The 27,332-nt window shown below is 47.7% G+C and overlaps 1 protein-coding gene across 3 annotated transcripts; it reads left to right on the forward strand.

Annotated features, from left to right (window-relative positions):
- Window positions 1-317: 317 nt before the first annotated feature.
- On the forward strand, window positions 318-26,749 carry LOC309353268 (tubulin delta chain-like). 3 transcript variants are annotated; one of them, XM_081882614.1, is made up of 12 exons: window positions 318-352; window positions 681-760; window positions 5,147-5,249; window positions 8,051-8,146; window positions 9,312-9,373; window positions 12,254-12,391; window positions 13,798-13,939; window positions 16,048-16,227; window positions 17,584-17,679; window positions 21,741-21,816; window positions 22,454-22,595; window positions 25,842-26,749. In XM_081882614.1, exons 3-12 carry the CDS (start codon window positions 5,152-5,154, stop codon window positions 26,066-26,068), a joined length of 1,257 nt encoding a protein of 418 aa, XP_081738740.1. In that variant the 5' UTR covers window positions 318-352; window positions 681-760; window positions 5,147-5,151; the 3' UTR covers window positions 26,069-26,749. The 3 variants fall into 3 exon arrangements, with proteins under 3 accessions (XP_081738740.1, XP_081738742.1, XP_081738741.1); XM_081882615.1 differs by having other exon boundaries at window positions 333-352; window positions 686-760; XM_081882616.1 differs by lacking the exon at window positions 8,051-8,146.
- The last annotated feature ends 583 nt before the right edge of the window (window positions 26,750-27,332 follow it).

Raw genomic sequence — 27,332 nt, forward strand, 5'->3', positions numbered from 1 at the left:
CGATCGTGCTCCTAGGAGGAGCAGCCGCCGCCACCTCCCTCCTCCTCCTCCTCTTCTTCCTCCTCCTCCTCTTCCTCCTCCTCCTCCCGGAGTCCTGAAACGTCCAAACGGAAACTGTAGCTCGTCGACTTCCTACTTGCTGCAAAAGCGCAAAGGCGCAGCTCCGCGCAACCGGCGACCCCTTTCTCCTGCCGGCTTCCTTTAAGCGCTGCGCGGCTGCAGGTCACGGATCTTCCCTTCCGACACCATCCCGACACGCTTCTCCTTCCCCTCCGGCTTGCAGAGCCAGTTTGCAAGCTCCGAAGGAAGCGCGCTTTACGCAGGTGTAGAGCTTCGCGCTCTTCATCCGGCGGTATTTCGGATTATTGATGTGTTCTGCTTTAAATACTCCTGCTACTAAGACTTTCTCTGCAGTTCTCTCACCTGTGGTTTTATGTCGACTGGTTTGCATTGTAACAACGCATTTCTCCCCTGAAATGGGCACATTTTTTCATCGTTTGCAGCCTGATTTCTCCCCTGAAATGGGCACATTTTTTCATCGTTTGCAGCCTGATCCTATCACGTGTTTACTCACAAGTATTTCTTTTGTCTTGCTTTTATTGTGTTTTCAAGCTGCTATTAAACCACCCTGGAATGGGTAATAAATCTGATAGATGAATAATATTTGTTTGTTTGTTCACAACAGTGCTAGAAATTCCCTGGGTGTGTTTTGTGACAGGTGCATCTCCAACTCGCTGGCCTCTCCAGCTTTCTTAAGCAGGTAAGAAGATTTATTGCATTTATACACACTTTTTTCTCCAAGGAGTCCATGGTTCACCCCGCTACTCAGCTAATCTCTACATTACAGCAACCCTGTAAGGAAAGATTAAAGGTAAAGGGACCCCTGACCGTTAGGTTCAGTGGCAGATGACTCTGGGGTTGTGACGCTCATCTCATTTTACTTACAGCTTCCGGGTCATGTGGCCAGCATGACTAAGCCGCTTCTGGTGAACCAGAGCAGCGCACGGAAACGCCGTTTACCTTCCTATTGGAGCGGTACCTATTTATCTACTTGCACTTTGACATGCTTTCGAACTGCTAGGTTGGCCGGAGCAGGGACCGAGCAACAGGAGCTCACCCCGTCACAGGGATTCGAACCGCCAATCTTCTGATTGACAAGCCCTAGGCTCTGTGGTTTAACAGTGCCACCCACGTCCCATAAGGAAAGATTAAGAGGCTGCTATTGACTTCAAGGTCACCCAGGGAGCTTCAGGACTGAGTGGGGATTTGAACCCTGATCTCTCAGGTCCTAGTCCCAACACTGGCTCCCTAGAGCAGGCATAGGCAAACTTGGCCCTCCAGATATTTGGGGACTACAATTCCCATCATTCCTGACCACTGGTCCTGTTAGCTAGGGATCATCTGGAGGGCCTATGCCTGCCCTAGAGTCCTTCTGCTATGGGGCAGCTCTAGAAATTAAGTAGGTAAATAAATATGGGGAAAGCCATCCTTTGGACTTGGAACCCAATCGCCAGCAAGGCTGGCCATCACATACTTGATGTACTTAAGTTCAACCTCCATTTTTGTTTTTAAAAAACTGGATGGGATATTGAGAGATGTCAAAGACCCCTCTGCCTGGAGAGCCAGAATAGACCATTTTGTGCTAGGGGGTCCAGGGGGTCTGATTTGGTGCAGGACGTTTATGCTGTTGGCATACAAAAAGGAGCAGTAACTTTTCACCACAAGGCTGTTTCTGCTGCCCATCTGCTGCAATTCAGAAAATGCAAAGGTGCTCCACCTGGATTATGCATTATAAACACCTCCTACAAGGCAACATTGCTTAGGTGCTTAATTTATTTCAGGATCTTTGCAACTGTTCCCGGGACCCCATTCATAACAAAGCAGTTGGCCTTTTAACATACAGTGATTCCTTTTATGCCTCTAGCTATTCATCTCCCATTCACCTGGAAGAGACCTCCTTGTTGCTTTCTGATGGGGTGCCTGCTAAAACAAACATCTTTCTTTTGTGATTCAGTGTCCCTGGTAAGCATTAATCCACCTGGATTAGCTGGCTCTGGGCCATCAGTTTATGCTGATGAGAACATAGCCTTACCAGTGAGACTAGCCGCCTGCCTTGGTGGCTTTTCACAGAAGAGTAAGCAGTAAACCCAAGCCTGCTTCCAAGGGCACCACCGTGGCAGAATAGAACATGATTTTAATAATTATTTAAGCTGTGTAATCCATTTTGTTCCGTTTTATGTATTTTACCTTTGGCTAGGCAAAATGCATAACATTTTATTCCATACCCTGGCAGAACCGATCCTAGCTCTGCAATAATAACACCTGTATGAAATGAATATTTGCAAAAGGAGACCTGCATGGAACATAGTTGAAGGCTTTGTTGTAAACAAAAACCTGCCCCTTTCCCTTATGGGGTATCCAAGAGCCCATATAGAGTCCTTACATAGGTTCCCTATTGGTAGGAGAAAATAACAGAGGCCAACCAGAGAATATTGAGAAGCAAAGCAGCTAGTAAGCCTGATCTTTATTGATCTGTTGCAACAGGATGCTCCCCTCACACGCAGGAAAGGAGGAGGAACCCAGAACAATGGCGCACAAGGCCTTATATAGACATTTTAAATTCCCTGCCCTCAAGCTCAAGACCACCCCTCCATACATCATACATACATCACAGAAGGGGTGTAACCCAAGACCACCCCCCCAGATATACCTACATCACAGAAAAGGTGGTCTACAGCAGAAATCTGAGTCGTTTATCTCCTGTCTGGCAGGGTACTTGATTGTATACCCTGCTTCAGGGGCGCCGACTTATAAAAAATATTGGGGGGGCGGGGGCCCATACCGACTTATAAAAAATATTGGGGGGGGCCAAGACCTCCAAACCGCTGCTGCTGGGGGAACGAAAGGGGCGAGCCCCGGGCTGCCCCGACCTTAAGTGAACCTGTGAGGGCCCGCCCTTTGCGGCAGCCGATTGGCTGCCGCCATGGGCAGTGAATATTAATGAGCTAGGGGGAATCCCCGCTTCTCGCGGGGCTGACACCAGCCCCGCGAGATTGTTGATGGGTCGAGAGCCCGCAACCCCACCCCCTCTCTAGATCGGGAGTGGCTTTGTTTTAACTCATTACTGAATGTATTTTAAAAGGTAACTATCGTCAAAAAAGGAAAATAAAAAATACCAACATAATTTTGTGATTTTACAAAGCATAATATAACTAATAATTTTCTTAAAGTATTGGGGGGGCAGAGCCCCCCCAAACGAATTTTTGAGGGGGCTCGGGCCCCCTCAGGCCCCATGGAGTCGGCACCTATGCCCTGCTTACTTGATTGGATTGCCTGGGGAGCCTGGCCAGTCTTTTGTAATGATAAATACTTAGATCCTGGGCCAGGTCACAGGCTCACACCCTATTCATATCTTAAATGTGCCCTTAAGACAGGATTTGTGAAGGAAAAGACAGTGGAGAGGCTTTTCCATTTTCCTTTGACCTTGCATAGAAAACATTTGGTCAGTTTGGGAATAAAAAATGGTTCCAGGTCAGTCTTCCTGTGCTGATCTATGCATGTGCTTGGTTGGTACACTTTTGAACATTTAACATATAAAGGACGCAGGTGGGTTAAACCACAGAGCCAAGGACTTGCCGATCAGAGGGTCGGCGGTTTGAATCCCGGCAACGGGGTGAACTCCCGTTGCTCGGTCCCTGCTCCTGCCAACCTAGCAGTTCGAAAGCACGTCAAAGTACAAGTAGATAAATAGGTACCACTCCGGCGGGAAGGTAAATGGCGTTTCCGTGCACTGCTCTGGTTCACCAGAAGCGGTTTAGTCATGCTGACCACATGACCCGGAAGCTGGACGCTGGCTCCCTCGGCCAATAAAGCGAGATGAGTGTCGCAACCCCAGAGTCAGCCACAACTGGACCTAATGGTCAGGGGTCCCTTTACCTTTAAGACCTCAAAATTCCTATCACAGAAGTGAGGGGCAGATGGAGCTCATCAGCCTGGGAAAGTCGCCAATGTAGGAGAAGGAAAGCATAACACAGCAGATGTTATCGTTTGGAGGACATCTAAAGGAAAGCCAGGTTTTGGTCATCATCTAAAGTTCCATCCAGCATTGTACGGATATTAGTAGCCCAGAGGTGGAAAGAAGATAAAGTCCCGACCAGAGAAGAATGCCAGACCAAGTTGATGAACTATGACAAAATGGCAAAAATGTCGGGAAGGATCTGAAATCAGGAAGACCAAATCTTTATCAAGGATTGGAATAACTTCATAACATATCTTAGAGACCAGTGTAAACAGCTGAAATCATTAGCAGGAATACAATAACACTTGTAAAGTAACACAAACTTTGGATACTATGGATATATAATAGATAAATTACAGTAAAAGATGGAGGGATAAAATTTAGAAATGGAACTCAGGGAGGGAGGTCTCAAGATCCGAGAGAATCTTTTGTTTTCTTTTTCTTTTTGGAATTGTTATGTTTGTTGTGTACAATCATTACGTAAAGCTAAATTATTTTTTTATTTTTTTACATGCAGTGGTACCTTGTTTTGAGTCCAGGATCCGTTCCAGAGCCCTGGACGCTTGACGAAAGCTCCGCTCTGTGTGCGGAGCGATTTGCACTTCTGTGCATGCGCAAAGCATGATTTAGTGCTTCTGTTCATTCGTGAACAGCAAACCCAGAAGTAACCCATTCTGGTACTTCCGGGTTTGCCACGGACATTTGCCAAAATGGACTGTCAGTGGGGCGGACGTTTGCGGAGGTATTAGTGTATTTGGAATGGAGTCCCTAAAATGGTTGTATGCCACCTTCCGGCAAATCTTGAAACCAAGCAGGTGGCAATCATCTTGCTCTGGGCTTCATCAGCGAGGCCGAGAAGGGGTCTTGTCCTCTGGGCAGCCCAGGACCTTCAGGCACACTGCCCATGCTTGTGCCCCAGGGAGCTTACTTAAGTACTGCCAACATGGTGGTTTGACTTCATCCCCTCAGGCACACTCCATTGTCACTCGAGACAGACCCATGCCAACAACAAAAGATGGCCATTCAACATCACCTGCTTTTATCGTGTCCAGAGACGCAATTAACATCTTCGCCTGTTCTGAGGTCCTGTGTCTAACAATGGTATGTTGTCTGTCTTTACTCTTCCAGGAACCATGTCTGCCGTGTGGCTACAGATTGGACAGTGTGGCAACCAGATTGGACAGGAATGGTGGCAAATCGTTACCGGCACAAGTAGCCGAGAAGCTGATATGTACGTCTGTTAGAAGAGCTTGCTGGATCAGACCACAGGCTTATAGTTGGGCTTTCAGTCTCTTGGGACTTTTCATATTGATTTTTACATAAAACCTCCACAAATCATATAACATATTTTCTTATACAATATTTTGGACATCTGCAGATTTTTCAGTCTTTATCACTTAATCTGCATTTCATTAATTTCACTATTACTAGGGCTTGCCAATCAGAAGGTTGGCAGTTTGAATCCCCGCGACGGGGTGAGCTCCCGTTGCTCGGTCCCTGCTCCTGCCAACCTAGCAGTTCGAAAGCACATCAGAGTGCAAGTAGATAAATAGGTACCGCTCTGGCAGGAAGGTAAACGGCGTTTCCGTGCGCTGCTCTGGTTCACCAGAAGCGGCTTAGTCATGCTGGCCACATGACCCGGAAGCTGTACGCCGGCTCCCTTGGCCAGTAAAGCGAGATGAGCGCCACAACCCCAGAGTCATTCGCGACTGGACCTAACGGTCAGGGCTCCCTTTACCTTTACTTTCCTTTGCAATATTTCGTACAGTCCTCCTTACCAAACTTGCAATCCTACTAGTAATTGTAATTGTGGATTACAATTGCTTTTCAAATAATTCACGTATTTACTCCAGTCCTCTGAGAATCTCTGATCCCGCAGGTTTCGAATCCTTCCTGTCATCTTTTCTAATTCTGCATAGTCCATTAATATCGCCTGCCATCCTTCTTTTGTCAGTAGTTCTTCTTGTTTCCACTTCTGTGCCAATAGTACTCTTGCTGCCATTGTTGCATATAAAAGCAGTTGATTATCTTGTCTATTAATATCCTCCTCTTGTGACTTTTCTTGCTGGGTAGTTGTTCAGTTAGTTGATGCACGTGAAGAACTTTGAATGCTTGGGAATGGTTTATGAACATTACGTTTCTGTAGTAATCATAGCTGTATCCTCTTGGCCCAGGGAAAAACATGGCCTCCTCCTTTTCCCCTGGGTGGACAGGAAAAAATACGTCAATCAATTCCTCTGCCTTTTTAAAAGGCTTCAAATCAGAGACAGGCCTTCGTCCTCACCCCTCAAGTATGTCTCAGTAGCTGAGCCAGGAGGAACAAATACAGAGCTCTGGGTTTAATTTTGAATCTAATGATGGGGGGAGGGATGCAATTCTTAATTTCCTTGGCTGGAACTCCTTCTAGAGCTGTTCTGAAAAGCAATGGGCTTCTCAAAACCAGAAATGGTGAAAGCCATCTAACCCAAGGACTAGGATCCGGTGGCGTTTGATCTGCCGCTTGACTCCAGATCCCATCATCCCCAGCCAGCAGGGCCAGCGGTGAGAGGTGATGGGAGTTGTGATCCCAGCAACATCTGGAGGATCACAGGCTTCCCATTCCTTAAGCAACTCGCATTTTGGGGGGCATTGTCAGTGACAAAAAGCCATCACTTACTACATTGCAGTGATTTCAAACAGACTTTGCACTGATTGTTTGCATAGCGGGATTTCTCCAAAGTTCTGGAGTCACTCTGTGATTCATAAATGGTAAAGGGATCCCTAACCATTAGGTCCAGTCGCGGCCGACTCTGGGGTTGCACGCGCTCATCTCGCTTTATTGACGTTCAGCTTCCGGGTCATGTGGCCAGCATGACTAAGCCTCTTCTGGCAACCAGAGCAGCGCACAGAAATGCTGTTAACCTTCCCGCCGGAGCGGTACCTATTTATCTACTTGCACTTTGACGTGCTTTCAAACTGCTAGGTGGGCAGGAGCAGGGACCGAGCAACGGGAGCTCAACCCGTTGCGTGGATTCGAACCACCGACCTTCTGATCAGCAAGTCCTAGGCTCTGTGGTTTAACCCACAGTGCCACCTGCGTCCTTCAAATGTAAAGGATAAAGGTAAAGGGACCCCTGACCAGTAGGTCCAGTCGCAGATGACTCTGGGGTTGTGGTGCTCATCACGCTTTACTGGCCGAGGGAGCCGGCCTTTTGTCCACAGGCAGGGTGACTAAGCCGCTTCTGGCAACCAGAGCAGCGCACGGAAACACTGTTTACCTTCCCGCCGGAGAGGTACCTATTTATCTACTTGCACTTTGACGTGCTTTCTGTTCAGTTTCTGTTAATTGATTCTCATGGGAAACTTGCAGATTCTGGCTTCAAACAATTAACTCAAGGCAGTGTCAATTTACTCTTGGCAGAAAGCCCAGGTCAGCTTGACCTAGAAACTGCTTACTCTGATTGGTTAACGACCAGCATTCAACTCTTAACTAGGGATTGCTAGCTCAGTTTGATGTGAGGTGTGTTAGGAGTAGAAGTGCTGTGTATGGTTTTGAGAGAGAGAGAAAAGAGAGGATTTATTTTGCTTTTATTTGTATGCAGAAACTCTGCTGGTTTTATTTTCTCCTTTTTAATAAATCCTGTAAATAGTTATTCTGAGTCTAGCTGACTAGTCATTACTGCCGCAACTAGCTTCTTCGCTGTGCAGGAAAACTCTGCTACGTTTGGGCTAAAGCCAATAGGGCTATGCCTGACACTTCAAAGTTCCAAGACTTTCGAACTGCTAGGTTGGCAGGAGCTGGGACAGAGCAACAGGAGCTCACCCTGTCGCGGGGATTCGAACCGCTGACCTTCTGATTGGCAAGCCCTAGGCTCTGTGGTTTAACCGAAAGTGCCACCCGCGTCCCTCCAGGATTCATAGAATCATACAATTGTAGAGATGGAAGGGCCCCCAACGATTGTCTAGTCCATCCCACTGCAATGCAGGAATTTCAAGTGGACCGAGGGTGTCTTGGGTCTTCCCTGATGTGAGCCGCTGCTGTGTCTCTTCCAGTTACCCGTTCTGCTCCCAGGATGGCCATCTGAGCGCCATCTGTGTGGACAGTGAACCCAAAGTGGTGAGGAAACTGCAGAAACAAGTCAAAAGAGGGTAAGTGACAGGGGGCTCCAGCTCCGCCGCCCTGCATTCCTTGCAAGGCAACGTAAGAAATCTCCGGGCCACTGTTAATAGATTTATTCGGGTAGTGAGTACAGTGGTACCTCGGGCTAAGTACTTAATTCGTTCCGGAGGTCCGTTCTTAACCTGAAACTGTTCGTAACCTGAAGCACCACTTTAGCTAATGGGGGCCTGCCGACGTGCCGCCGGAGCACGATTTCTGTTCTCATCCTGAAGTTCTTAACCTGAAGCACTCTTTCTGGGTTAGCGGAGTCTGTAACCTGAAGCGTATGTAACCTGAGGTACCACTGTATTCCATGGATATGGGGAAGGATACAAGAGGGGACAAGCCTTTTATGAGATTGCATAGCCGAGAAGAGGCTTGGTAGCTTTTAGCATCTGCTGAAATCTCAGAAACCGGGTTGGGTAAGCGGGATTTCCAGTGGTGAAAGGTTGCCAGAAAGGTAAAGGGACCCCTGACCATTAGGTCCAGTCGTGACTGACTCTGGGGTTGCGGCACTCATCTCGCTTTACTGGCCGAGGGTGCCGGCGTACAGCTTCCGGGTCATGTGGCCAACATGACTAAGCCGCTTCTGGCGAACCAGAGCAGCGCACGGAACCGCCGTTTACCTTCCCGCCAGAGCGGTACCTATTTATCTACTTGCACTTTTGATGTGCTTTCGAACTGCTAGGTTGGCAGGAGCAGGGACCGAGCAACAGGAGCTCACCCCGTTGCGGGAATTCGAACCACCGACCTTCTGATCGGCAAGTTCTAGGCTCTGTGGTTTAACCCACAGCGCCACCCACGTCCCATTTAGCCAGAATGCTAAATTGTGCAAAATAAGCTTTATATGCACTTTCCTTTGGTTCAGATTGCAGAAATCCACTTTCCTGGTTACGACCAGTTTAGGTGCATCCAGTTGACATATGATCCCTTTTGGAACTGGAAGAAGGTAGAAATGGGGGTGGGGGGGTGACGCAGTGCGCTTATATGCGCTGCAGCGACACGCATGGGGGCCAGGAACAGAACCACCACGCGAAGCGTATTTTTATTCTATTGCTTTAGTGCACACAGACCCAAATAAAGTCTCTCTGATAGTTTCATCCTTATCGTCATCATCATCATTCTTCCTTTCTCCTCCCCCCACCCCAAAACCAGGGTATTCAGAGAGTCCAATCTCATCATGGGGAAGCAGGGACGAGGCAGCAACTGGGCTTATGGTAAGAGCCCCAGAGTTCTCCGTTGTAGCGATACTACTACTACTAGTAATAATTTATTATTTGTACCCTGTCCATCTGGCTGGGTTTCCCCATCCACTCTGGGCGGCTTCCACAGAGACCAAAAATACACTAAAATGTCACACATTAAAAACTTCCCTGAACAGGGCTGCCTTAAGATGTCTTCTGAATGTCAGGTAGTTGTTTATCTCTTTGACATCTGATGGGAGGGGCTTCCACAGGATGGATGCCACCACCGAGAAGGCCCTCTGCCTGCTTCCCTGTAACTTGGCTTCTCTCAGTGACGAAACTGCCAGAAGGCCCTCAGCGCTGGACCTCAGCGTCCGGGCTGAACGATGGGGGTGGAGACGCTCCTTCAGGTATACTGGGCCAAGGCCATTTAGGGCTTTAAAGGTCAGCACCAACACTTTGAATTGTGCTCGGAAACGTCCTGGGAGCCAATGTAGGTCTTTCAAGACCGGTGTTATGTGGTCTCGGTGGCCGCCCCCAGTCACCAGTCTAGCTGCCGCATTCTGGATTAGTTGTACAGTGGTGCCCCGCAAGACGAACGCCTCGCAAGATGAAAAACCCGCTAGACGAAAGGGTTTTCCGTTTTGGAGGCGCTTCGCAAAACGAATTTCCCTATGGGGTTGCTTCACAAGACAAAAAAATCTTGCGTCCCCCGGCGGGGTTTTTTTGTGTTTTTTTGCCCTTTTCCTAAGCCGCTAAGCCGCTTATCAGCTGTTCCGCTGATAAGCCGCTTAACAGCTGATCGCTGGAAGCCGCTTGACAGCTCTAGCACTAATCCGCTAAGCTGTCAATGGGCTTGCTTCGCAAGACGAAAAAACCGCTAGACGAAGAGAATCGCGGAACGGATTCTTTTCGTCTAGCGAGGCACCACTGTAGTTTCCGGGTCACCTTCAAAGGTAGCCCCACATAGAGCACATGGCAATCGTCCAAGCCCCATCAATGCTGGAGTTAACTTTTTATTAGCAAGAACATCTGCACAGACTTGGTTGAGTGTCAGGCCTCGTGAACACAGCGGATCATCCCTAGTAGGTCTTGACCCATGGATCACTTGCCAAGACAGAAGGTCCCCACCTCTCCACAGTCGTCTTTCCAGGGTTTTCCCCAAGCAATCCGGAGTCAGCGCCCGCATGCAACCAACCTCTGCTCTGCCCTTTTCAGACCTCTTCTGGTTCTGGGAGATAAGCAGGGAGAGGAGCTTGTCACAGCAGAAGGGCTTCTTCAACAGCCTGACTCATCTCTGCCTCTTGGCTTCCTTCCTTTCCTGCTTGAGAGCCAGTGTGGTGTAGTGGTTGAGAGCGGTAGTCTTGTAATCTGGGGAACCGGGTTCCCATCTCCGCTCCTCCACATGCAGCTGCTGGGTGACCTTGGGCCAATCACACTTCCTTGAAGTCTCTCAGCCCCACTCACCTCACAGAGTGTTTGTTGTGGGGGAGGAAGGGAAAGGAGAATGTTAGCCGCTTTCAGACTCCTTAAAGGGAGTGAAAGGCAGGAGAGGCTGAGAGATTTCAGAGAAGTGTGACTGGCCCAAGGTCACCCTGCAGGTGGAGGAGCAGGGAAGCGAACCCGGTTCACCAGATTACGAGTCCACCGCTCTTAACCACTACACCACACTGGCTCTCACACTGGAGGGAAATTGCGTGTGCAGTTGTACCTCGACTTCTGAAACGTTGAGAAACCAAAGCATGGCTCATGCAGCCATTCGGAAGCTAGTTCTTTTGGCTTCCAAAAGCTGATTGTTTTTGATGGTTCGGGAGCTGGAATGTTCAACTCCCAAGGCGTTCGGGAGCCAAGGTACGACTGTATTTGAAAATGTGGGCAGCAGCATTAAGATAAAATTAACAGTGTAGGGAAGTTTTGGTGGATGTTATATTGCAGGAATGTCCAACAGGTCGATCGCGATCTACTGGTCGATCGCGGCTGATTGTGGGACCCTGATCACCCCCCAAAAAAGCTCAACTACTTCTTATTTCTAAAAAAAACTCAACAACTTTGGATTTCTAAAAAAAGCTCAACAGTGTTGGTCAATCCAGTGGGTAGATGCCAGTTTCTTTTATAGTGGGAATAGATTGCAATGTCTTTGAAGTTGGACGTGCCTGTTATAATGGAATACTGCTTGGTTTCGTTTACTGTATTTTTCGCTCTGTAAGACACACCAGACCACAAGACGCACCTAGTTTTTGGAGGAGGAAAACACAAAAAAGTATTCTGAATCCCAGAAGCCAGAACAGCAAGAGGGATCGCTGCTTTCACTGCACAGCGATCCCTCTTGCTGTTCTGGCTTCTGGGATAGCTGCGCAGCCTGCATTCGCTCCATAAGGCGCACACACATTTCCCCTTATTTTTAGGAGGGGAAAAGTGCATTTTATAGAGCGAAAAAAAGGTATATAAAATATGTAGGGATTTATGCTGTGCAAAATGAACCATGGAAAGAGGAAGGGAAATCACTGATATTTTAAGGTTGTTTAAGTGAATACAGTGGTACCTCTGGTTGCAAACAGGATCCGTTCCGGAGGCCCGTTCGCAACATGAAAAGAGCGCAACCCGCAGTGGCGCATCTGCGCATGCGCGGGTTGCAATTCGGCGCTTCTGCACATGCACATGACATCATTTTGCGCTTCTGCGCATGCGTGAGCAGCGAAACCCAGAAGTAACCCTTTCCGGTACTTCCGGGTTGCCGTGGGACGCAACCTGAAAGAACGTTACATGAAGCAAACGTAACGTGGTATGACTGTATTCTAAAATGTGAAACAGAAATTTAATAAAAATTATAATTAAAAGCAGGGACCCTCCTGCCCTGTTGCTCGTCTCCAGCAGCTGTTCTCATTTGGTGTCTGTACCTTTTGCGGTTCACAGGTTATCACGGCGTCCGTTCGGAGGGCGAGCAGAGCTTGTGCAGTCGGACGATGGAGAGTCTGCAGAAAGAGGCCGAGAAAAGGGATTTCTACGGTGGGACTGTACTGTTCCACAGCCTCAGTGGGGGCACAGGAGCTGGTGAGGACATCGCTTGAACAAAAGTTATTTTCCCCTCCCCTGACTACGGCCACAGCCGCACAATGCATTTCACCCAAAGAATCCTGGAAACCGTGGTTTGCACCTGACGGTGTTACACTTCCCAGCACCTGCGGTGAGCTACAGTTTCCAGGATTCTCTGGGTGAAGCCATGTGCTTTTAAAGGCATGGTGTGGGCTGCCTCTGAAGATGGTTCATAATAATCAACAACAACAACAATAATAAATTTATGATCTATACCCTACCCATCTGGCTGGGTTTCCCCAGCCACTCTGGGCGGCTCCCAACAGAATCTTAAAAACACGCTAAAACATCAAACATTACAAACTCCACTAAACAGGTCCTAGGACTTGCCAATCGGAAGGTCAACAGTTCGAATCCCCGCAACGGGGTAAGCTCCTGTTGCTCGGTCCCTGCAACCTGCCAACCTAGCAGTTCGAAAGCACGTCAGAGTGCAAGCAAATAAATAGGTACGGCAGGAAGGTAAACGGCGTTTCCGTGCGCTGCTCTGGTTCGCCAGAAGCAGCTTAGTCATGCTGGCCACATGACCCGGAAGCTGTATGCTGGCTCCCTCTGCCAGTAAAGCGAGATGAGCGCCGCAACCCCAGAACCGGCCACGACTGGACCTAATGGTCAGGGGTCCCTTTACCTTTACCTTTTATAAACTCTTTATTCTTGTTATTGGTTTCTATCAATTTATTGGTTTGTTTGTTTGTTGCTCGTATAGGATTTTTTTAAAAAATGCTTGATGTTTTGGTGTGTTTTTATATATGCTGTAAGCCGCCTAGAGTGGCTGGAGAAGCCCAGTCAGATGGGTGACATATACTTAAACAACTTCTTCTTCTTCTTCTTCTTCTTCTTCTTCTTCTTCTTCTTCTTATTATTATTATATAAAAAAACTTTTATTAGCAATTTCAACACAACAACTTATCCAAACATATCATATTCATTATTTCCCCCCCTTCCCCCCACCCCCTCAAATCCCCCTCCCCCAGAGACTTCCCTCAGCTCCTCTCTCTGATTTCTCAACACATATTATTCTCTGCATGCTGTAAAATTATGCAAATCCTTACGTTATCTATCTACCATGCTATCAATCAATAAATTTGTGTATGTTTATTCAAAACCTGCCACGAGTCCAATTCATTTTGTTGTCTTTTAAAGTAATTTGTAGAAAGTTCCCATTCTTCTTTAAAGTCACCGTTGTCCTTATCTCGCAATTTAGCCAGTTCTGCATAAGTCATCAATTTCTCTTGCCGCTGTTCTTTTGTCGGGATTTCCTCATTCTTATACTTATTATTTTTATTAGCAGTGATAATAATAGCAACTCCTTCTTTCTCTGGTGTTAAGCAATGCTAATCCGTTTGCGTTGGGCTCTTTTCCCCTAGGGCTGAGTTCGCGGTTGTGCGAAGCCATTCGAGAAGAGTACCCCCTCGGCCACATCCTGTCCGTCTCGGTGGCCCCGCACCAAGCTGGTGAGAGCCCTCTGCAGCACTACAACGCCCTGCTGTGCCTTTCTTGGCTTCAGAGGTGAGTAAAGGAAGGTCTATCTCTTACAAGGCTTGGCCAGCAAAAGGGGAAAGGCAACGACACTGGAATATAGCTGACTGAAGAGCTACTAAGGGTAGACAGGTCAGAATGAACGTGCCAGAGTTAGGCATTTCCACTTTATTTCAATGGTTCTCCTCCAAGCATGCAAGCATATTTTTAAAAAAACCATCTTTATTGAAAGTTCAAAAAGTACCTAACTATATGTGCACCAGACATAGGTAAAGGGACCCTTGACCATTAGGTCCAGTCGTGGCCGACTCTGGGGTTGTGGCTCTCATCTCGCTTTATTGGCCGAGGGAGCTGGCGTACAGCTTCTGGATCATGTGGCCAGCATGACTAAGCCGCTTCTGGCGAACCAGAGCAGCGCACGGAAACGCCGTTTACCTTCCCGCCAGAGTGGTACCTATTTATCTACTTGCACTTTGACGTGCTTTTGAACTGCTAGGTTGGCAGGAGCAGGGACCGAGCAACAGGAGCTCACCCTGTTGAATTGAGCCACCAACCTTCTGATCAGCAAGTCCTAGGCTCTGTGGTTTAACCCACAGCGCCACCCGCGTCCCTTGCACCAGGCATGGTGAGATGCAAACAATAAGGAGAAACAGAACCTGTGCAGAAGGGAAAACAAGGGGGGAGGATGGGTGGGAAACCCCAAACTGTATATTTCACAAGGTTGTTATTGTACTTCACCAGATCTTAACCTGTTCCAGTATTTGTAAGAATGGATTCCAAATATCATTGAATTTATCCATTGCAAGCCTGCGTTTATATGCAAGTTGTTCATATATAAACAAGCGCAAAACAACAACAAACCTCTGGTTACGTGAAACATTCAATAAACACACAAGACATAACCGGCTGTAGGTTTGAAAAAATAATATATACTATTCGTTGTATTGAATTGTAGATTTCAACAGAAGTAGCTCATAAAGTTCAACGGGAAAAGTAGAAGACCCAGTGGATCAGTTCATTCTCTAATCAGTTTATGCATAAGTTCCATACATGTGAAAATGTCTATTCCACCTGTCTGTTCATAGAGTCCAACAATCCACACGAAAGGTTGTTGTTGTTGTTGTTTAGTCGTTTAGTCGTGTCCGACTCTTCGTGACCCCATGGACCAGAGCACGCCAGGCACTCTGAAAGGTTGTTACAGATCCACAAAACCCTTTCACAAAGTCTAAGACAAGGATTTCTGGAATATTTGTTTTGTTTTGCCGTCCTGGGCTTCATCAGTAGTTAAAGCTCTAAGTAATGCAAATAAATACAATAACATGATCTCACACATTTTATAGACAGGTGTGAGTTACTTCTGTTGAAATCTACAATTTGATACTATGAATAAAAGGACCCCTGACCTAGTCCAGTTGTGACCGACTCTGGGGTTGTGGCGCTCATCTCGCCAAGGATTTCTGAAATATTAGCCTTGTTTCGTCGTCTTGGGCTTCATCAGTAGTACAAACTCATATGATATCACAGGACAGTGGATGTTATAACATAGTAGTAGCTACTGTAAGGCGGGATATATAATCATCATCATCATCATCACTGCAGATGGTGAGAGCTATTACGAAATTAAAAGACGCCTGCTTCTTGGGAGAAAGGCGATGACAAACCTAGACAGCATCTTATAAAGCAGAGACATCACCTTGCTGACAAAGGTCCGTATAGTTAAAGCTATGGTGTTCCCAGTAGTGATGTATGGAAGTGAGAGCTGGACCATAAAGAAGGCTGATTGCCGAAGAATTGATGCTTTTGAATTCTGGTCACTGGAAGGACAGATCCTGAAGCTGAGGCTCCAATACTTTGGCCACCTCATAAGAGAAGACTCCCTGGAAAAGTCCCTGATGTTGGGAAAGATGGAGGGCACAAGGAGAAGGGGACGGCAGAGGACGAGATGGTTGGATAGTGTTCTCGAAGCTACCAGCATGAGTTTGACCATGCTGGTAGGCAGTGGAAGACAGGAGGGCCTGGCATGCTCTGGTCCAGGGGGTCACAAAGAGTCAGACACGACTAAACAACTAAACAACAACAACAACAATAATAAATTAGTCTATCAGAATGACCCTGACCCAGCTTTGTACTCCTCCCAGGTATGCAGACGGGGTACTTCTGTTTCACAACGACGAGGTGCTGAAGCAGGCAGCCGCTCCCCTGGCGAGGAAGGACACTCCTGAAGCCTCGTGCCAAGTCTCCTTCCCTTCTATGAATGCCTACCTCGCTTCCTGCCTCGCTGGGCTTCTCTGCCCACTAAAGATTTTCACATCACAAAGGTGAGTCTGAGGCAGGCTCTTGGGACAGGGGCTCGCTTTTGCTGTTTCCTGCCCAGCCAGCGCTTGATTGAAGAGCCGTTCCATTGCATTCTCTTAAGAAAGGCCAAATGCTTTCTGCAGACGTGTGCACCTGAGATTGCGATCCCCAGCCTAGCACCCAACACGCGTTCTGGACTACAACTGCCATCATAAACGCCCTCAGCCCTTTATACCTGAAGGAGCGTCTCCATCCCCATCGTTCAGCCCAGACACGGAGGTCCAGCGCCGAGGGCCTTCTGGCTGTTCCCTCCCTGCGAGAAGCCAAGTTACAGGGAACCAGGCAGAGGGCCTTCTCGGTGGTGGCACCCGCCCTGTGGAACACCCTCCCATCAGATGTCAAGGAAATAAACAGCTGTCTGACTTTTAGGAGACATCTGAAGGCAGCCCTGTTTAGGGAAGTTTTTAATGTTTAGTGTTTTTAATACAGTGGTACCTCGGGTTAAGAACTTAATTTGTTCCGGAGGTCCATTCTTAACCTGAGGTACCACTTTAGCTAATGGGGCCTCCCACTGCCACCGTGCCGCCGGAGCATGATTTCTGTTCTCATCCTGAAGCAAAGTTCTTAACCCAAGGTACAGTGGTACCTCTGGTTACATACTTAATTCGTTCCGGAGGTCCATTCTTAACCTGAAACTGTTCTTAACCTGAAGCACCACTTTAGCTAATGGGGCCTCCCGCTGCTGCCAGAGCACGATTTCTGTTCTCATCCTGAAGCAAAGTTCTTAACCTGAGGTACTATTTCTGGGTTAGCGGAGTCTGTAACCTGAAGCACATGTAACCTGAAGCGTCTGTAACCCGAGGTACCACTGTACTATTTCTGGGTTAGTGCAGTCCGTAATCTGAAGCGTCTGTAACCCAAGGTACCACTGTATATATAAGATAGGTGCCAAATGGCTCCTTAAGCCAGTGTTACAGTCGCCAAAGCAGAATCCCTAAGTTACCTTGGGTTACAGACGCTTCAGGTTACATACGCTTCAGGTTACAGACTCCGCTAACCCAGAAATAGTACCTCGGATTAAGCACTTTGCTTCAGGATGAGAACAGAAATCGTGCTCCGGCGACGTGGCAGCAGCAGGAGGCCCCATTAGCTAAAGTGGTGCTTCAGGTTAAGAACAGTTTCAGGTTAAGAACGGACCTCCGGAACGAATTAAGTACTTAACCCGAGGTACCACTGTATTCTGTTGGGAAACCCAGCCAGATGGGCAGGGTATAAAATTATCATCATTATTATCCAGCCCCAAAATAGTTTGGGAGCCTCTGGGGCAGGTGTTGCCTGTTGCGTCTGCTCTTCTCAATGCCCTGTCCCTTGTTTTTCAGTGGGGTTAGCATGGGGATGGAGCCCTGGGAGCTGCTGAGAACCGTCTGCCCCATGCCCGCCTTCAAGTTCCTCCACACAGCCCAATCCAGCACAAGGTAGGAGCAGGGGCCTCACTGGGAGGCTTCAACTCATTTCTGAACACAATTCAGTGTTGGTGCTGACCTTGAAAGCCCTAAACGGCCTCGGTCCAGTATACCTGAAGGAGCGTCCCCACCCCCATCATCCACCCCGGACACGGAGGTCCAGCACTGAGGGCCTTCTGGCGGTTCCCTCATTGCGAGAAGCCAAGTTACAGGGAACCAGGCAGAGGGCCTTCTCGGTGGTGGCACCCGCCCTGTGGAACGCACTCCCACCAGATGTCAAAGAGAAAAACAACTACCAAACTTTTAGAAGACATCTGAAGGCAGCCCTGTTTAGGAAATCTTTTAATGCTTAATAGGTTATTGTATTTTAGTGTTTTGTTGGAAGCCGCCCAGAGTGGCTGGGAAAGTCCAGCCAGATGGGCGGGGTATAAATAAATTATTATTATTATTATTATTACTGTGTTGCTTGTGTTGCAGGGGGTGATACTAGATGACTCTGCATTGCAGGAGGTTGAACTAGTGGAGGAAAAGCCCTGTTGCCCTAGCGCAGGCATCTCCAAACTCGCCCTCCAGCTGTTTTGGGACTACAGTTCCCATCATCCCTGACCATTTGTCCCATTAGCACGGGATGATGGGAGTTGTAGTCCCAAAACAGCTGGAGGGTCAAGTCCAGGGATGCCTCCGGGAGCTAGAATGCCGAATCCATGCCAAAGTCTTATTTTCATTAAAACAGCTCCATTTCAAACAAAGGTGTAGAGTGAGGTCTCTATTTTCATACATAAAGTAGGCAACAACTGCCGCTCGGATATTATTAGACCAGAGATGGAAGGAAGAGACAACCCCGACCAGAGAAGAATGGCAAACCAAGACGATGGTCTATTCCGAAATGGCAAAATTAACTGGGAAGCTCAGGAACCAAGAGGACAAAAGCTTTAAAAAAGAACAGGGAAAAATTATAGTTTACTTAGGAGACCACTGTAAGGAGATGACAGCATTAGCAGGATTTTAAACACTCTTGTAATGTAATGAAAAATTACGGACAATTTAGATGGGCAAAAAACGAGATAACAAACTGATAAAGGGAAAGGGGACCCCTGACCATTAGGTCCAGTCGTGACCGACTCTGGAGTTGCGGCGCTCATCTCGCTTTATTGGCTGAGGGAGCCGGCGTACAGCTTCCGGGTCATGTGGCCAGCATGACTGAGCAGCTTCTGGCGAACCAGAGCAGCGCACGGAAATGCCGTTTACCTTCCCGCCGAAGCGGTACCTATTTATCTACTTGCACTTTGAGGTGCTTTTGAACTGCTAGGTTGGCAGGAGCAGGGACCGAGCAACAGGAGGTCACCCCGTCGCGGGGATTCGAACCGCCAACCTTCTGATCGGCAAGTCCTAGGCTCTGTGGTTTAACCCACAGCGCCACCCGCATCCCAACAAACTGATAGGCAGTTATAAATGTTATTATTGGGACCCACGGATGAGGTCGGAGTAAGTCACGAGATTCAGAGTAATTTCTGTGTATGGATTTTTGTGTTTGTTTTGTTGCATTTGTTTCTTATTCTTTTAAAACCAAATAAAAATTATTTTTATATATATATTTGAATACATAGAAATAAAATAAAAATTCAATACAGTGGTACCTCGGGTTAAGCACTTAATTCGTTCCGGAGGTCTGTACTTAAACTGAAACCGTTCTTAACCTGAAGCACCACTTTAGCTAACGGGGCCTCCCGCTGCCGCCGCGCCACCACTGCACAATTTCTGTTCTCATCTTGAAGCAAAGTTCTTAACCCGAAGTACTATTTCTGGGTCAGCAGAGTCTGTAACCTGAAGTGTATGTAACCCAAGGTACCACTCTAGTACCAGAATATATAGTGCTGGCTGACCCAGTTGTTGTTTTTTTTAAAAGATATTTATTAGAATTTTCAATATTAATACAATAAAAATCAAAAAGAAAAAAAAGAAAAATAGCAAAAATACAAAAATAAAAATAATTAAAAACACACAAAGTTTCCATAACTTATTTTCCATTAACTTATTTCCCAGACCTCCTCATACCTCCCTTTTTTTGTATTCCAATTCAAATTGTTAGTTCAGTAAATCCTTATCAATAACCTTTAACCTACTTCTAAACCTTTTTTCCATATTCTCTTAAGACATGACAGCTGGAAACCACTTAATTTCTATCCGACATCATTCTAACATTCATTGATTTTCCAATATTTCTGTAAATAGTCTTTAAATTTCTTCCAATCTTCTTCAGTTTAACTGGTATATAGACAGTGGAATGGCTCAGTCGTTATGCAGATGGTCGCAGGTTCAGTCCCAAATAGCATCCCCTTCTCCAAAACCCTGGAGGGCCACTGTCTACCTGTGTACTAGATGGGCCTTTGGCCTGGCTTGGTATAAGCCTACTCCTGTCACAGGCTGGCTAAGATGCAGAGGAATGGAGCGAAAGCACCAGCTGGGGAACCTCCAAGGGAAAGGCGGCTTGTTTCTGGGACAGAGATGAGTGGCCAGACTGGGAAAAGGAGGTTTTGGAAGCTGAAGAGGCAACTGGGCTCAGTGAGCAGGGAGAGTCTGGGGCAGAGAGCAGTCCGGAGAGGGAGAGGAAGGGAGCCCAGAAGCAGAGATGAGGCTCTGCGACAACGGCCACGAGAGTTCTGGTAGCACAAGGATGGAAGACTGAAGAAACCCCAACTAAAGGATCATGGCAAGAAAAATTGACAGACTATGCAGAACTGGCAAAACTGACATACAAGCTACGGGACAAGGATAACTGTGACTTTAAGGATGAATGGGAACCCTTTACAAAGTATCTGAAGACGCAACAAAGCGAACTGGACTCCTTGGCAGGTTTTGAATAAACATTCACAAACCTTTTATTGATAATAATCAGCTAAATAGTTTCAGGATCTATACAACTTTGTAACATGCAGAAAACAGCATTCTTAGAGAAACCAAAGACTGGAACTGAGGGAAGTCGGGGGTGGGGGGGTGGAGGGGGTTTTGTGGGGGAGGGTGGGGGAGGGAGGAAAAATGGGGGGGGGGACAAGGATGATATGTTTTTGGATAATATGTCTTGTTATAATTTTGAATAATTTTTTTTAAAAACAAAAAAAAATTCCTTCCAGTAGCACCTTAAAGACCAACTAAGTTAGTTCTTGGTATGAGCTTTCGTGTGCATGCACACTTCTTCAGATACACTTAAAAAAAGAAGAAGCAGAGATGAGGCAGGTTGCTGGGGAAGCAGGTTGCTGGGGGTCTCCCCTTCCTGCTGTGATCAGCTGCCATTGCCCCTGGTCTCCCAGAACCAAAAGAGGTATGAAGAGGGGGGAGCAAAGACAGGCAGGGCGATGGAGTCTCATATTCCGGCGGGGAAAGTGAAAAAGCGAGGGCCTTCAGTCCCCACAGCTGATCTGCTGAGGGTCTAACTAGGCCTGGATTCCTGAGCTGTTTCGTTTCTTTGAAAAAAGAGTTACCGTATTTTTCGCACTATAGGACGCACTTTTCCCCCTCCAAAAATGAAGGGGAAATGTGTGTGCGTCCTATGGTGCGAATGCAGGCCCTCTCGCTCTCCAGGCTTCAGGAGAGCCCCACCGCCAGCCCCACAAGATCGGGGGACAGCGGGGAGGCGCAGCGCGCCATCCCGCTGTCCCCCGACTTGGCTAGAAGGCTGGCGGGGGGAGAAGCCTGCTCCTCCCCGTCGCCAGCCCCGCAAACTCGGGAGACAGCCGGAGAGGCGCAGCGCGCCCTCCCGCTGTCTCCCGTCATGGTTTGGAGGCTGGCGGAGGGCTTCTTCCTCCCCCAGCCCCACAAGCTCCCAGAGCTCTGGGTCCCATTCTGGGGGAGGGGGAAGCTCGGGCTTCCCCCGCCCCAGCCCCGCGCCTGGGGGGGGGAATAATTTTTTTCCCTTTATTTCCCCCTCCCAAATCTAGGTGCGTCCTATGGACCGGTGCGTCCTATAGTGCGAAAAATACGGTAATTTCTCTGACACTGTTCGAGTTACTGCTCCCTACCTTCCTCCACATGGGATTGCCTTTGTGGTGAGTGGGGCCTGTGTTTCATTTCTACAGGGGGACGGTGTTTTGGGACAGCCTAGCGTCTTCCGTGCTGCAGCCGCTGCCTCGCCAGTCTCTGGATGGAAATCCTGTATCCTTTCACTGGGGGGAGTTAAATGAGTAACTTGGGCTTCTCTACCTCTGGGTGTTTGCCCCCGTGCAGGCTGCAGTGTAGAGTTCGGAGGAAGAATCTCCTGTCTCGGATAGCAGATCATACTAGGAATTCAGCTGGGATAGAAGGTCAGGGGTCAGCAAACTTTTGCAGCAGGGGGCCGGTCCACTGTCCCTCAGACCTTGTTGGGGGCCGGACTATATTTTTTGGGGGGGTAATGAACGAATTCCTATGCCCCACAAATAACCCAGAGATGCATTTTAAATAATAGGACACATTCTACTCATGTGAAAATACGCTGATTCCCAGACCGTCCGTGGACCAGATTTAGAAGGCGATTGGGCCGGATCCAGTTCCTTGCCCATGGAACAAACTCTTCGTAAAATCCAGCCCAAAGCGGAATTTGGAAGGTAGTTTCAAAGAACAAATACTGTACCCTTAATGAAAACCGTCCGGCTGGATTTCCCTGTTCCTGCTCTGTTTAGCCGAAGGAATTCCTGCTCCCTCGGGAGCATCCGTGGATGCAAGTCTCGGGGAAGGGCAGCAGGTGGTGGGTCGGGTGGCGAGGGCTCATCCATCTCCTTTGTGCCTCGGTCCTTAGCAGGCTTGCCGGCAGCACCAGAGCACAGCCGTGCTGGCTGTGGCCCGCGGCCCCCGGGAAGACGCCTTTCTCGCGAACCCCAGTTTGGTCCTGAGGAAGCTGAGGCAAGGCTACCGCTGCGTTTCGTGGAACCCCTTCGCTGCTACTTACTGGACCGGTCAGTCTCGCAAGCCCCTGGTTCTGGTTCTGCCCAGGACATTTTATTATTATTATTATTAGTAGTAGTAGTAGTAGTAGTAGTAATTTTTTATTGGTTTTCCAACACAAATAAAAGACAAAACAGCACACGCACATAAACAAACAAAAACATATAAACATGTATAATTTCAAAAACTTTTTTCATAACCTTACTTCTCAGACTTCCCCTTACCTCCCCTTTTCTGCATCCGTTTTAAAATTTCTTCAGCAACTCTTCACACCAATTAATTAATTACTTATTTTCTTTTTAAGCTTCTTCTAACACTTAATCAGTTACAGCTGTAATTCTATATTTTCCTTTCCCTTGACATTTTAGCATTCATCAATTTTACAACAATTTTTAAGATATACTTTAAATTTCTTCCAATCTTCTTCCACCGTCTCTTTTTCTTGGTCACGGATTCTGCCGGTCATCTCCGCTAGTCCCATGTAGTCAATCACCTTTGTCTGCCATTCTTCCAGTGTGGGTAGTTCTTGTGTCTTCCAATACTTTGCTAAGAGGATCCTTGCTGCTGTGGTAGCATACATAAAAAACGTCCTATCCTTCTTTGACACCAGTTGGCCGACCATGCCCAAGAGAAATGCCTCTGGTTTCTTATGAAAAGTACATTTAAGTACCTTCTTAATTTCATTATAAATCATTTCCCAAAAGGCTTTAATCTTCGGGCAGGTCCACCAAAGGTGATAAAAAGTTCCTTCCGTCTCATTACATTTCCAGCATTTATTGTTGGGCAAATGATAGATTTTTGCGAGCTTGGTTGGGGTCATGTACCACCTGTAAATCATTTTCATAATATTTTCTCTTAAGGCATTACATGCCGTAAATTTTATTATTATTATTACTACTACTATTACAGTCATACCTTGGGTTGAAGTAGCTTCGGCTTGAGTGTTTTCAGGTTGCGCTCCGCGGCAACCCGGAAGTAACAGAGCGCGTTACTTCTGGGTTTCGCCGCTCACGCATGCGCAGACGCTCACAATGATGTCACACTCGTGCGCGGAAGCGGCGAATCGCAGCATGTGCAGACGCGGGTTGCGTTCGCTTCAGAGTACGAACGGCTCCCGTTCGCATCCAGAGGTACTACTGTACTGCTTACTGCATCTATCTACAGTGGTACTTTGGTTCTCAAACTTAATCCGTTCCAGAAGTCCGTTCCGAAACCAAAGCATTCGAAAACCAAGGCACTCTTTCCCATAGAAAGTAGTGCAAAATGGATTAATCCGTTCCAGACTTTTAAAAACAACCCCTAAAACAGCAATTGAACATGAATTTTACTATCTAACGAGACCATTAATCCATAAAATGAAAGCAATAAACAATGTACTGCAGTCACACAATCAATCCGTCAGTAGCTGAACAGACCTCAGCATAACACTCAAATCAGAAGCGTGGCACTCAAAATGGAGCATGTTTGGCTTCCAAAAAAAGTTCACAAACCGGAACACTTACTTTCAGGTCTGCAGTGTTTGGGTTCCAAGTTGTTTGAGTACCAAGGCGTTTGAGAACCAAGGTACCACTGTAGTGAAACCTCCTAATAACACAAGTTTTCTCTGAGCAGCTCACAAATAGCAACAGTTGAAATGCAGTGCAGGACAATGAGGAATATGGGAAAGGAGAAACACAGATATTTAAGAGGGCCAAACCGTAAAGCACAAAAAAATGTTTTTATTGATTTTACAAAATAAATCTCAGGTTAACACATTGATACTCCAAAATTAAACAATATTCTTCTCAATCTTAGGACTCCCCTCCTCCCCCTCCGTGGGTCCTTAGTATATCTAAGTCAACTGCATATTATAATTTATCCACATTGAAGTTCTCCACAATATCCAAAGTCTCTTTAACATTGCAGGAGTTGTTAAAAGCCTCCAAAGAACTCAAGTGATTACCGTGTTCCTTTAGATACATTTTGTATTTGTCCCATTCCCTGTTGAAGTTTTGCTCCTCCTGATTTCTGACTTTCCCTATCAATCTTGCCATCTCTGCATAGTCTAATAATTTCATCTGCCAGTCCGCTTCTGTTGGCATTTTCTCCTCTTTCCATCGCTGGGCAACTACATCCTTGAAGCTGTACATGAATAGTCTTCTCATATCCTTCAGTATGTCTGCACCTAGAATTCCTAAGAGAAAAGCTTCTGGTCTTTTGACAAAACATGTTATTTTGAACATATTTTTTCTAGTTCATTATATATCATTTCCCAGAATTCCTTAATCTGTTTACAGTTCCACCACATGTGGCCAAAAGTGCCCTCTTTTTCCTTACACTTCCAACATACACTTGAATTAGTCCTAGACATTTTCGCTAACCTGCTTAGTGTTGGATACCAACAGCATGTGTAACACCCTGTAAATTTTAGATTGTCTTTCCATAATTTTTCCCATGCAGCCAACTGTATATACAGTGGACACTCAGGTTGTGAACGCGCGGGTTGCAATTCGGCGCTTCTGTGAATGTGCGACCACCGAAACCTGGAAGTAACCCGTTCTGGAACTTACAGGTTTTGGCAGGTCCGTACCCTGAAAAACCTGAAAAAACAGACCTGAAACGTCTGTAGCCCTAGGTATGACTGTAATTTTCTTTCAGCGTATAACACCCTGTAAATTCTAGATTGTCCTTCCATACTTTTTCCCATGCAGCCAACTGTATATTATATCCAAGCACAATTAGTTTTAAAGTCCTGGCTGAATTATGAATTATCCCTGGGTAGGATGTTCCATGGGGTGGTGGCATCTTTGCATGCAGTTCCCAACGCATGCTGATGATGTGCTTTGGACATCTGCTATAAATATATATATATTAGGCTGGCTCCAGAGCTTGTAGGGACACGGGTGGCGCTGTGGGTTAAACCACAGAGCCTAGGACTTGCCGATCAGAAGGTCAGCGGTTCGAATCCCCGTGACGGGGTGAGCTCCCGTTGCTCGGTCCCTGCTCCTGCCCACCTAGCATTTCGAAAGCACGTCAAAGTGCAAGTAGATACCTTCTGGCGGGAAGGTAAACGGCGTTTCCATGCGCTGCTCTGGCTCGCCAAAAGCGGCTCAGTTATGCTGGCCACATGACCCGGAAGCTGTACGCCGGCTCCCTTGGCCAGTAAAGTGAGATGAGCGCCACAACCCCAGAGTTGGCCACGACTGGACATAATGGTCAGGGGTCCCTTTACCTTTACCAGAGCTTGTGCTAATTCACCACCTCTGTCCTCCCTCCAGATGCTGCCAGCCTCGTGGCTCCCGGCCGGCACAGCTTGACCATCTGTGCCAACCACAGCAGCTCAGCTGACCTCCTGCAGCGGGTGGAGCAGCGGGCAAGGGCCATGTACGAGAGCAACGCTTTCCTGCACTGGTACTGGAGGCATGGCTGCGAGGAAGGAGATTTTGAGCAGGCCTTTGAGACGGTGCGCTCTGTCCTGGGAGATTACAGCCGCCTCGGGGAGTGAGCGCGACGGATGCAGGACCTCTAACAGACCACCTCGTAATACTCGGGAGGAGCGGGGCCCAAGGAAATAGGGGGCGACTCTCGTTATGAATGTGCCACCCCCCGCAATCCACACCTGAACACACCCCAGGGTCAGCATGGCTGTGTGACTGTGTAAAACAGGGTTTCCCAAACTTTGCTGTGTTTTGAACTACAGTTCCCATCATCCCTGACTACTGCTAGCTAGGGATGATGGGAGTTGTAGTCCCAAAACTGTGGGAGACCAAGTTTGGGAAAGGACCTGACTTTGGCTTTCAAATGCATACATGCAATCCCTTTTACAGGCACTCTGGCCCACCCAGGAATGCTTTTGGGAATGATTCTCGTGGGAAGGTCAGAATGAGTCCTCTACCTAAAGTTCTCAGGGCACTTCCTGGACTTCAGCTCCCATGAAGCATGGCTTTTGGTCCAGGATGATGGGAGCTGCAGTCCGGCAACATCCGAAGAGCATCAGGAGCCTCATCCCTCTCTTTGAGCAAGGCCTGTCCATGGGGATTTCCAAAACCTAGTGCCCTGCCTGCTGACTTTCTGTGAAAAAAACACTTGTCCATCTGCGATGGGCTCCCACCACCTAGCAGTGGTCTGTGAATGTCCATGCTGGAAAGTTTTAATTTTAATAAATTCCGAAGGACCTTAGCATCTAGCACAGTGCTGGACAGTTGTTCTACAACAGGCAGGAGAATCATTGAGCGGTTCGCGAAGACCCTCAGTAACTTTCAAGTGGTCCGTGGAAGGTTTGGAAACCAGTGCTCTGTGCTTTAAAACATCCAGCAACGTCCCTTAGTTGGAGATCCGTAGCGAACATAGGGCAACCTTTGCCCCACGCCACCCCGGCACTCCAGATGTTTGCCATTGCAACTCCCAAAAGGCCAGTACGAAAGGGTGCACTGTGTGTGCCAGGGGAGACCTCTGTGGGTGCGGCCAGGCGCTATATGGGGGAGCTCTGTTCTAATAGATGGGTTCTGTCACGGAGCTGGGAGGGAAGGCTGCGGAGTTGAAGGAGGGGGAGAGAGAGGGGCCGGTAGAAAAGGCAGCACTGAAAGAGGGTGGAGAGCAAGGGGAAGCCACTCAGGTGATGTGAACGAGCATCAGCACCTCTCTACCAGCTCAGGCACTGTTGTGATGGCCTGGGAATCCGATTCAGAGGCTGAACCGGAGGAATCCCAGCCTGCACAGGAGTCCCCGCCTCCAGGGCCGGCTGAACTGGGGCAGGGCCTTGATTCTGA

Source organism: Podarcis melisellensis (genome assembly GCF_964234715.1).
Source record: "Podarcis melisellensis genome assembly, chromosome: 12".
Classification (NCBI taxonomy): Eukaryota; Metazoa; Chordata; class Lepidosauria; order Squamata; family Lacertidae; genus Podarcis; species Podarcis melisellensis.